Source organism: Pseudorca crassidens, chromosome 2 (assembly GCF_039906515.1).
Source record: "Pseudorca crassidens isolate mPseCra1 chromosome 2, mPseCra1.hap1, whole genome shotgun sequence".
Taxonomy (NCBI): Eukaryota; Metazoa; Chordata; class Mammalia; order Artiodactyla; family Delphinidae; genus Pseudorca; species Pseudorca crassidens.
Genome location: NC_090297.1, coordinates 22,556,305 through 22,568,335, shown reverse-complemented (window position 1 = coordinate 22,568,335; position 12,031 = coordinate 22,556,305). Strand labels below are relative to the sequence as shown.

Genomic DNA, 12,031 nt, shown 5'->3' with positions numbered 1-12,031 from the left:
GGACTTCCCTGGGGACTTCCCTGGTGGTGCAGTGGTTGAGAATCCGCCTGCCAATACAGGGGACAGGGGTTTGAGCCCTGGTCCAGGAAGATCCCATATGCTGTGGAGCAGCTAAGCCTGTGAGCCACAACTACTGAGCCTGTGCTCTAGAGCCTGCGAGCTGCAACTACTGAGCCCACGTGCTGCAACTACTGAAGCCCGCACGCCTAGAGCCTGTGCTCTGCAACAAGAGAAGCCACCACAATGAGAGGCCTGTGCACCACAACAAAGAGTAGCCCCCGCTCTCAGCAACTAGAGAAAACCTGCGTGCAGCAGCGAAGACCCAATGCAGCCAAAAAATTAAATAAATGAATAAATAAATAATTTTTTTAAAAGATTCATCACTGTGAATCTCAGAACACTAAAGAGAGAAAAAGAAAAGGAGGGAGGGAGGGAGGGAGGGAGGAAGGGAAGGAAGGAGGGTAAAAGATTCTACTAGCCTAATTCCACACAGGGCAAGAGAGAGGGGAGATCATACAAAGCATCACAAATCAGAATGGCTTTGACCTTCTAAATAGCCAACATTAAAAGCTAGAAGACAATGGAGCAATGCCTTCAAAATTATGAAGGCAAATCATTTCAAGCCTAAAATTCTATACCCAACCAGACTAACAACCAAATACTACAGTGCAATAAACACATTTTCAGACATGCTATGTCTCAAAAAGATTACATCCCATATGTAATTTCTCAGAAGGAGTGCTCTATCAAATACCAGGAAATGCTAAGATAAAGGGGAAACAAGAGAAACATCACAGGAGAGATGTACAACAAATCCCCAGGATAATGGTGATGGGAAATACCTGGGTCAACGATATACAAGACAGAGAGAGCAACTCATCCAGACTGGAGAAGTATGACTCAAAGAGATAGCATATTGAAGAAGGACTGTCACCATCACAATGGCTTTTGCTACTGTATTGTCCCTTTAACCTGACAATCCTAAGGAAGTCTTCTCCAAACTCATTTTTGTACAGGATTTACTTGGGCCATGTGCAAATGAAGTTCCTGCTTTCCCTTCTATGTTCTACTTGTTCTACCTGAATCAGCTAAAGACCTTCATTTTAACCCAAAGGAAAACTCTGCTTTGACCTATTTCCGAGAGCTGGAAGTTAGCCATAATGAATTTAGAAGCAGAAAATATAGAACAGCCCATTACCCCAACCATATCCTGTAAGAACCTGGCCCATCAGACCTGCCAGATGCCCCAAATATGAGAAGCCCTATGTTTCCCAGGATTCACTTGTCCACTGACTTCCCCAGAAGGGGTTCTTATAAACAATCAGAGAAGTTGAAACTAGATTATGATTCAGAGACATCAACTTTTTTTCCCAGAAATATTTTATCTAAGGGGGACAATAAAGCCCTTTTTAACACAGCCAGATTTGTTGTTTGCTGTACAATCAAATTCAGCTTTTATATTGGGCACTTTTAACATCACTTTATACAGAAATATATCAATGAATATAAATAAAGCAATTTAATATTTTCTCATTAAAAAATAAATAGGATAGTGAAAACTACTATAAGGAAATAAAATTTGCTGATACGATAGAGTATGGATGACACCAACAATAGCAAAAAGTTTTCAAAGCAACTGGAAGGTTTTTACCAATGTGAGCACTGGAAGCTCAACTGCAAGATGAAATAATTTCCTCCGCTGAATGCCTTTAGATGAGCCAGCTCCCAGCAATTTAAGTATACTTGTTTCATAGAAAAATTATAACAGTTACATTAAACAAGTAGGTACTGGTACTCAGTGACTTCATTTATATGCCAAATTCAAGTATTCTCAAATATTCTAACATAAACCTGAGTGGGGTACACACACACAATATAAAAACATTCGATTTTATCTCACTGAGCTTGTATAACATAAAATACTTTTCAGAGTATTTTCCTCGATTCATGGGAGGACTTTCTAACTCACAGCTGCAGAAAGTTTTTCACTGTAGTATTAGAGGTGTTGTTTTGTTTTTTAATTACCTTCAATCTTTCCTTACTACGTACACTGTATCTCGGAGAGGCAGGAATAAATACATTCTTAACAACAGTAAAAGAATTAAAACAATTTTGGGGGGTCGGTTTCTTATATTACAAGCAGTCTTCTCACCTTAGAGGTTGCATTATCCCAAATGGCTAGACTAAAGTAGTCTTCTTCCAAAAGATTGAGGTGTTCACATACTCGTTTAAGTAAATCTTGTCCCTTAGCATGTTTCTGCAAAGATACACAGACTTTAGTTGAGGTTTCCTCTTATTCCTGCATTTATCACGAAATACCATAAAATGTCACTTTCCAATTTTCTCTTTTATCCTTGGTTACTAACACTTTCAGGTGGCTGCACAGTGCAAGTAGAACGAAGTGAGTAACAAAAATCCTGTTTCTTAATTTGTCAGTTTAAATATGCAACACATTTATAGTTGCTTGGAAATGCTGCTACAAGTCAAAGCAAAATTCCATCAAGCATCCCCCACCTCCATCCTAAACATTACATTCTTTATTTTTGGTGTATTTCCTGAAGCCTGCTATGGGTCGCTGTCAGTCAGCATGAGCACCTGACTTAACTGAATCAGCTGTCAACACTGACAATTAACAGTGGCTATGGAAATCATTAGACTCTCTATCATTCCCAGACCAAATGTCCCAAGACAATGAGCTAGGTCTCAAATCCCTGCAATCTCTTTCAGAAAAATGCATAAAGTATAAGATCTTAGATACCCTCCAGACATTACCTGTTGCAGTGGTTCTTACAGTTGTGCTACAAATCATTTCTTAATGTTTCTCTACCCAGAAAATCAAACCATTACCAATTTGGGGGACTTGTATTCCTGTTTATAGGGAGGAAATGCCATAACTTAGGGACCGAGATTTAGAGTGAAAAAGTCCCTGCTTTTTCATTTACTAGCTAAACAACCTGAGTCAATTTCTGAACATTAGCTTTCTCATCTGTAAAGTGATAAGAAAATGTATACCTGTCCTACCTAACTACTGGAATTGTTGAAAAAAATTAAACATGCTGGACTTCGCTGGTGGCACAGTGGTTAAGAATCCACCTGCCAATGCAGGGCACACGGGTTCGAGACCCAGTCCGGGAAGATCCCACATGCTGTGGAGCAACTAAGCCCGTGAGCCACAACTACTAAGCCTGCACCCCACAACTACTGAAGCCCACGCGCCTAGAGCCCGTGCTCCGCAACAAGAGAAGGTGCAGCAATGAGAAGCCTGCGCACTGCAACGAATATAGCCCCCGCTCGCTGCAGCTAGAGAAAGCCCGCACGCAGCAATGAAGACCCAATGCAGCCAAAAATAAATAAATAAATTTATTTTTTTAAAAATAATAATAAAAACTTTTTTTTTTTTAAGGAAGGTGAATTTACCTTCTTTTTTTTTTTTTTTTTGGGAAGCCCCAAAACATTTTTAAATAATAAAAAAAATTAAACTTGCTAATGTCTTCTGAGAAATACATTTTTTAAAACTTCCAAGGGCTTCCCTGGTGGCACAGTGGTTGAGAGTCAGCCTGCCGATGCATGGGACATGGGTTCGCGCCCCGGTCCGGGAAGATCCCACATGCTGCGGAGCGGCTGGGCTCGTGAGCCGTGGCCGCTGAGCCCGTGCGTCTGGAGCCTGTGCTCCGCAGCAGGAGAGGCCACAACAGTGAGAGGCCCGCGTACCGCCAAAAAAAAAAACTTCCAAAAAATTAGAAATCATTTTTTGGCACATATACATGACATGTCCTTCGAGAAACATGTCTGAGCTGAGCTATTTTTAATGACTATTAGTAATTCACATAGATGTTAACTCATTTTTAGACTTATCCCATCTACATTATATCATTTTCTTCATTTTCTCCCTTCTATGTTTTCACTCTACATGACAGAGATGATTAGGGAATTTTTCACATACAGGTCCCTACTCCCTTATTTATAATTCCAAAATTCAGAAGTTCTAAAAAGTAAAAGGTTGGGCTTGTTTATTTTGTTTTTGTTCAAAGCTCATCTGAAGGCAAATTCTGACCTGAACTGTTATGGGCTATATTTTATCTTTATTTATCCAACTTAGAGTGAATCTTCATATATTTTACCATAGAAATAATGTGTTTGATAATGTACCTACTGCTACACACTCTGCTGGGAATATTATGAAATTTGCAGAATATGTACTTGTTGCTTTTCTAAAACCCAAAATATTCTGAATTCTGAAACACATCTGCCCCCAAATGTTTCAGATATAAGGGACCCATATCTAGATTTTGGTCTGAATGGGAAGAATGAGTGTGGAATAGCTTTCCCCATCTCTAGACTAGCTAGTGGTGAGAAGCAGCAAGAGCAGACCCTAGGTCTTCTCCAGTTACCAGGTGTAGTAACTATTTTAAAAATGCAACAGTGTATTTTTCTTGATTTCTATTTCAAAACTTGGAGAGAGAATTCCTATTAATAAACACAGCATAATATTTTAGACTACTTATTTGTGTTTTGATATATTTGCATATAAATAATTCAATTTCAAAATAATTTTTTACACACCTAAGATACAAGCATATGTGAATTATATGTTTTATCAAAAGGCTATTATTAGTAATAATCACAATTGCTTTTTATCAAGCATATCGTAATTGGCAATTACTGCTCTAGTTAAAAAAATAGCTGATAGGGCTTCTCTGGTGGCGCAGCAGTTGAGAGTCCGCCTGCCGATGCAGGGGACGCAGGTTCGTGCCCCGGTCTGGGAGGATCCCACATGCCATGGAGCGGCTGGGCCCATGGGCCATGGCCACTGAGCCTGCGCGTCCGCAACGGGAGAGGCCACAGCAGTGAGAGGCCCACGTACCGCAAAAAAAAAAAAAAAAAAAAGCTGATAGATTTTTAAGGACTTTTAACTTGTCTTGAAGAAGCAAAAGAATAACTGAAACGACTCTGACATTTTTATTCAATCTTGATTCAATTATTTATTCTTTCTGGAAATAATAGAGAATTTTAATAAATGGGATTGCTTAATTTAAGTTTTTTATATACTATCTCATGGAGCTAAAGAAATACACTAAATAAAGCTCATTAAGGTTTAGATCTGGGAGAGCAGAAATGAACAGATAGTAAATTTTTTTTTTGATAAATACAATTATGGGTACTGCTAGACCTAGAAATTGAGGCTATCCTGGGAAATCTAGTCGTGGAAGATCACTCTATAAATAACAAACCAATTTTTTTCTTAAACAAAATTATTTTGGATTATAAAAGTAACACATGCTCAATTCACAAAATTTGGCAGATATAGAAAAAGCTGGAGAAGAAAATAAGACTCACTCATAATCCTTCCACACCTCCACCTCCAGAAAATCACTATTAACATTTCAGTCCATAGAAATATTCATTATACTGGGTCTTGGGCCACGGCACCACTTACCCAACCCTACATGAAACAATTTGTAAGCGTTCTAACCACTTGAGATTGAAATGCGCTCACCTCCACAACACATTCATAAACTGTGTCATCCAACAAAGAAACCTTGCAATGCATATTTCTGTGTCTTCTGATCGATTTCTGGGAAGCTTTTAATTCTCTTTCTGCTACTGACTCAGGACTTTCTTCTTTTACTTCTGTTTTAGAGCAGTCTTCAAGTCCTCCTCCTTCCTCAGTCTGAAAATCGGGATCTTCTCTGTGTTCTTCCTGAGCAGGCTACATACCCATGACATCACCAAGTCAGTAACAAAGACATTTCACAAAACATGCCGTATACACTTTTGCCTATAATATTGCTACCAATAAAAGCACTAACTGAAGAAGAAAAACTGTTAAAACAAATACAAGTGATATTAAGATTATTTTTCTGTAAAAGATATTATGATCTCCCAAAAGATCCACAGACTCTGCTATTCTCAAAACTTTATGATAGAAGGTAAAATCCCATCTTTCAAATCAATAAATGAAGGTTTCAGGTAAACCAGAGGACAGCAATCTGTTGCTCTCAGCACTATATTTTCTCCCTGACTATACCATTGCCTATTATTAAAACCTATTAAAACTTAAACATCTTTGCCCCATGCTCCTCAATTTTAGCGAGGTAGCCTTATGAATTGCAAAACGAGTTGTGATTTTTCATGCAATCTAAATTTTATGAATGGGGAATTCCCTGGTGGCCCGGTGGTTAAGACTCCACGCTCTCACTGCCAAGGGCCCAGGTTCAGTCCCTGGTCGGGGAACTAAGATCCCACAGGCCTCGAGGCGCGGCTCAAAAACAAAAAAACAAAATAAACCCATAAATTTTTTTGAATGGCTAAGAGGGGTTCTTGGGACCTTTTCAGAGCATAAGGCAACAAATGTATAGTAGGTTAACAACTGTAAATACCAATTAACTCATTTTTACCAGGTATCAACCATGATAAATGCAAAGAAGATTCAAAGAAGCAAGAGACAGATTGAAATCTGGATGTCCTAGGGCAATCATTAAGTCACCCCAAAGTAATACAGGTAAGTGAAACAACATTTTGGCATACACTTACTCACTTTCGTCACAATAAAATTGCTGAAAGGTTCTTAACTAAACCTCACTAATTCTTTTCTTTCAAAAAAATACGTAGTTGGGGCTTCCCTGGTGGCGCAGTGGTTGAGAGTCCGCCTGCCGATGCAGGGGACACGGGTTCGTGCCCCGGTCCGGGAAGATCCCACATGCCGCGGAGCGGCTGGGCCCGTGAGCCATGGCCGCTGGGCCTGCGCGTCTGGAGCCTGTGCTCCGCAACGGGAGAGGCCACAGCAGTGAGAGGCCTGCGTACCGCAAAAAAAAAAAAAAAAAAAACAGAGTAAAATAAGCCTCTGCTTTCACAGTATGAATGATAAAAGTAAACACGTAGTACAGATTTCAAAAACACTTTAGAGTTTTTTATTTTCAAAGGTTAAAGAAAAGAAAAACTTCATTATGATGCTGGTAAAAAGATAGTACTACTTTACAAGCATTGATTAAATATCAACTATTCAAAAGAAATATAGAGGGCTTCCCTGGTGGCGCAGTGGTGGAGAGTCCCCCTGCCGATGCAGGGGACACGGGTTCGTGCCCCGGTCCGGGAAGATCCCACATGCCGCGGAGCGGCTGGGCCTGTGAGCCATGGCCGCTGCGCCTGCGCATCCAGAGCCTGTGCTCCGCAACGGGACAGGCCGCGACAGTGAGAGGCCAGGCCCGTGTACCGCAAAAAAAAAAACCGTAGTTGACATTTAGGAAAAAGGATTTAATTATTTGGCTCCTGCTCCTCCTGCATTAGATATTGGAGGTGTCTACAAGTCTCCTTCCCCTCCTTCATGACCCTCTTACATGTTACCTCTTCATTAAGGCCTTCACTGGGTATCCTACCTTGCCTATCCCCACTCTACTAGTATTCTTCATGTTAGTACCCTGTTTATTGCCTTCATAACATTTATTACAATACATAATTAATTTGTATTTACAACTTTTTTTGTCTCTTCCATTAGACTATAAAGTTATCAAGAGTAGGGATGTTTGTTCAATAATAATAATATTTAATAATAATAATGAAAATAATAACAAACATTTATATAGAAATTACAATGGGTCATTTACTGTTCTAAAAGCATTACTTACATGAACTCATTTAATCCTATGGGGAGGGTACTATTATTATCCCCCCTTGACAAATAAGAAACTGAGGCCAGAGAAGTTAATTTGCCTAGGATCATACAGTCAGTAAGTCACATACCACTTTGACTCCAGAATTCATGATCTTAAACCTCTTTGCCATATTATAGGTTTTATTTACCAATGTATGTCCAGCTTAGGACCTGGCACACACAGCAGGTTTTCAGTAAATTTGTTGAGTAAATAAATATTTAAAAATGACACATGGCTTCCAAAAAATCCAAGGTACCCTAGATGAAGGTTGGTGCAGTCCTACAATGCAAACTCACTTTTAAAAAATCTGGTATAGAAAAGGACCACTCAAATGAAATTCTACTATGAAATCAATGAATGGGATTTTAGTTAAATCTAAAATTAACTTTGTCATCTGTTTCAACTTCAGTACAAATGTTATGATCTTTAGACAAAACAGACTAGCCCTGATTCAAATGCTAATTAAAACAAGATATGGATTTTTCCATACATAAAGCAAAGGAGAAAAAAAGCAATTTAGAACCTCTTGAAAGTACCAGACTTCCTGAAAGATAATGTAATTTAACTCTTTTGGTACTCCTAAAATTAAATTAAATTAATGACATTAAGATATGTAGCTTCTCTGCCTTTACTGTTCATGTTTATTGACTAAGTAATAATAACTAACATTTATTGAGTGCTTATAATATGTCAGGCAATGTCTTAAGAGCTTTACACGTTTATCTCTTTTAATCCTCATAATGGCCAAATAAGGTGAACATTATTATCCTCATTGTACAGAGGAGAAAACTGATAAAGCAAAAGTGTCACTTCTCTACACCTGAACCCTCTAGTCTGATTCCATAGCCTCCATTCTTAACTATTATACTATAAATAAAATTTTGTTTTCAACCTTGTTTCACTATAGCAAGTACACAATAACAACTTTATCCTAAACTTTACTCTTAGCACTTTTGATGTATAAGTAATCATTCTAGAAATACATATTTTTTTAAGTCTAATGAAACTGTATAGCCTAAACCTGAGACCTATAATAGAAACATATAGGACTTACATTTTTTACAATGCAGATAATGCCCACATGCTTCAGAAAAAAAAAGACTTTGAAAATAACTCTTAATTTGTAGTTCAGTAGGCCTGAAAATAAATGGGATTCCTAGAAAATAGTTTGAGTTACAGTACTAATATTTTCTCATGATTTTTGGACAGATGACCACATTCACAACTCATATTTAGTTTACACTGTGACACAATTAAGGCTCCACCCAACTACTATATATTACAAAGGTGATATAAAGAGCTAACTTTCCTCATCTATATCCTACACTCTGTGGGAATATGACCTAGTTGGAGAAAATGATAAAGATAAGGCAGACACGGTTCAAACTTATCACACACCTCTGGGTGGTCTGAATCTATCTCATGACTTTTATAAAGACTTCCATAAAAGGACCATGTTTGCTGATAAATTACCCCATTTCTAATAATTCCACCAAAATAAACTCTAAACCACTTCACTTTCTCCCCCCCCCCCGCCTCATTAAAAATCCTGGACTTTTTGCATTATAATAGCAAAATGTAAATTCGTTTGATACATTTCTTTTCTTTCATTTTCTTTTCTTTGATTTATGCCGTGTAAGTATCTTTCTAAAAATCAAGTTACCACTGACTACATGAATTTCTTTAGAGCAGAAACTCTGAAGCATCATGTTACTTATCACTAACAACTGGCTAGTAAGAAATAAAACCAAATGTTCTTAAATGAAAAGTAAAGTGTATAACCTCCCTTCACCTCCCACACATTCGCACACCCTTACCTGTGTTTCTGCACTGCTTAATGAATGAAGATCCAAGGATGGGTCTGTTTTGAGCTCAGGCTCAGGAGCTGCAATCGGGGCCTTTAAAATGATCTCTTCGTCAAGACTAGCTCCAAATTCTATCTCTTTATGACCTTCACCTTTCTCTTTCGCTGACTCTACTTCTTTGCCTTCCTCCTCAGAGACCTGAGATTTAGGCCTTTTGAGAAATGAGGAGAACAGCCGTGACAGGCCCCTGTTTTCTGATGTCCGCTCCTTGTTCTTGGTCAAATCTTCATGTGTTGGAGTGTCTCCATTGGATGTTTTCAGCTTCTGCTCACACTGATTATCTCCCTCGGCTGCTGCTTGAGGAGCCTCTTCCAGCTGAGTTTCCTGTTGACCCGAGTTTGTGGCTCCCTCACCCTCTTCCTTCTGTTGTTGCTGCTGTGGATTTTCAGCCTCAGCCACTAAACTCTTCTCTGTTGTCATGACGTTGCTATTAAAAAGAAGATGGAAAAGGGGAGCTCTTAGAAGCAAAACACATTACCGAAGGCAAAACCCTCACTTAGGTCAAGTGTGCAAGAATTAATATTTTTAGGTATTTAATCAGCAACAGACAGTACTCCAGTCCATTAAACATAAGACTTTCCATTAAAGCACAAAAATATCTTACCTATACATCCTGGATAAATTATTAATGCCTTGACTTGCTAAAGTTATGACATAGAGAAATTAGCTTAAAATAGTACCCTCTGAAGCCACCTTAGTGAAATGTATCATATTTTAAATTCAAAGCTCAGAACTGGACATAGCAAATACATTTTTATCCTTCCTAAAAAAAAAGATGTTATTTATACACTGTCCTTTGAGGGTATCAGTCTTCAGGTGCTAGATTTGCAGGAATTATATGCAAAATTCTCTACACCCCAAGAGATAATGGGATTAAAAGGTTCCCCAACTCTTTATTATTCTATTTCTTTATATTTCTCAGAATGCATAGACTTCATATTAAGAACAGAAATGTAGAATTCTGTTCGTTTGTTATCAGACTTGACAACAGCAATGAGAAGTATACAGTTAAAATAATCACAAAAGAATTCCTTAGGTTTTCGTGTTACAACAGTAAATTACAGCCTCTTGCAGAAGAATACAACTTTAAGTTCTTTAAGACCTTTCTTCCTTCTGACAAATATGATTTTGAATGCTCATCATTTTTAAGAGTAGCAGTGAACTATTACAACAGAGGAAACCAGAGAAATAATAGAGAAAAAGAAACAAAATAGAGAAGAAAAATTTAGAAAGCAAATGTTGATTCAAGTATAAGAGAGGAGAAGGCAGGCTGTAGACCTCACATATTTCAAACTTGTTGGTTTCTAGCCTCCTGATCTCAAAAATCCCAGTATTATTAGTTAAGCCACATAATAATGGCAAAGAGCAATGTCACACCTAGTTTACTAAAGGATAACCAACACACAAGGGAACTTTTGAGCAATTTGACTACTGATGGCCTTACACTTTGATTCACTGCTATACCTAAAAGTACTCCACTCAAAAAGCAGCATTTACATTGTCTCTGCTTCTGCTCCATACTATTTAGATGAAGTAATTTCATTTGGATGTTAACAATCCGAATTAATGAACCATATTTAGCTCATTCCCTCCTCAGGCCCTTTACACTTGCTGTTCTCTCAGCCTATGATGTTCTTCTCCTAGATATTTGAAAGATGGCCCTCTCCTCATTACTACTTCTGCTCAGATGTCACCTCTTTAGAAAGCCCTCCCATACACACCCTATCTAAAATAATGGCCCTTACTCCTCCAGATGGCCTCACAGCACCTACTGTACTTATTATTATTTACGAATATGTTAACTTTTTTGTTTACTGGTTTATTGTCTTCCATTCCCCCAGCTAAAATGTAAGTTCCATGAGGACAGAATGGTCCCTGGCACATTATACGTATTAATAAAAGTCTGTTGAATAAATTAATTTCAATTGAATATACCTGACAAATAAACACTGCAAAGGTGTTCTCTAAATTATTCGAGTAAATTTACTTCAAATGCATAGGTCCTATGCTAGGTGCCTGGGATACAACAGTAAACAAAACAAAACAAATAAGGTCTCTGTCATCATGGAGTTTATATTCTTGATTCAACTTTAACCAGTATAATGAAAGAAAATTTAAGAGAACTCTTATTTACAATATGAGTGAAATCTAAATAATTATGTGTAAATGGAACAAAACAGTGAAAACAACGGAAGGAAGTTAATGGTACTGAGAGCTATTTCCGTGTCAGGCCCCGGGTAAGGGATATTATCTACATTATTTAAATTAAGCCTTTCAACAACCCTGAAAGGCAAAGAGGAATTGCTTAACCTCATAGTTGAGGAAACTGAAACTCAGAAAGTAATTGGCCCAAGGTCACACTGCTAGTAGGTGACAAACCACTATAAGTGGTATTGAAATAAATAAAGGTATATTAATAAAAGGAAAAGCCTTTATGTGAGCTCTTACTGCTGATCTACTTAAATTATTTTATTTTGAGCATTAAAAATATTTTAAGCAATAAAAATATTTACA

General features: G+C 37.9%; 1 protein-coding gene across 30 annotated transcripts in view; it reads right to left on the bottom strand.

The window, feature by feature from the left end:
- The window catches only part of EPB41 (erythrocyte membrane protein band 4.1), a 206,200-nt gene that overhangs the window by 115,089 nt on the left and 79,080 nt on the right, over window positions 1-12,031 (bottom strand). For 23 of the 30 annotated variants that reach the window (XM_067725137.1, XM_067725131.1, XM_067725142.1 and 20 more), the window contains 3 exons: window positions 9,470-9,927; window positions 5,498-5,710; window positions 2,153-2,257 (listed from right to left, as the gene is read on the bottom strand). In XM_067725137.1, coding sequence (XP_067581238.1) covers window positions 2,153-2,257; window positions 5,498-5,551 — 159 coding nt within the window. In that variant the 5' untranslated portion in view covers window positions 5,552-5,710; window positions 9,470-9,927. Of the gene's footprint in view, window positions 1-2,152; window positions 2,258-5,497; window positions 5,711-9,469; window positions 9,945-12,031 lie in introns of those variants that run through there. The other 7 variants (XM_067725117.1, XM_067725116.1, XM_067725128.1 and 4 more) reach the window with 1 other exon arrangement.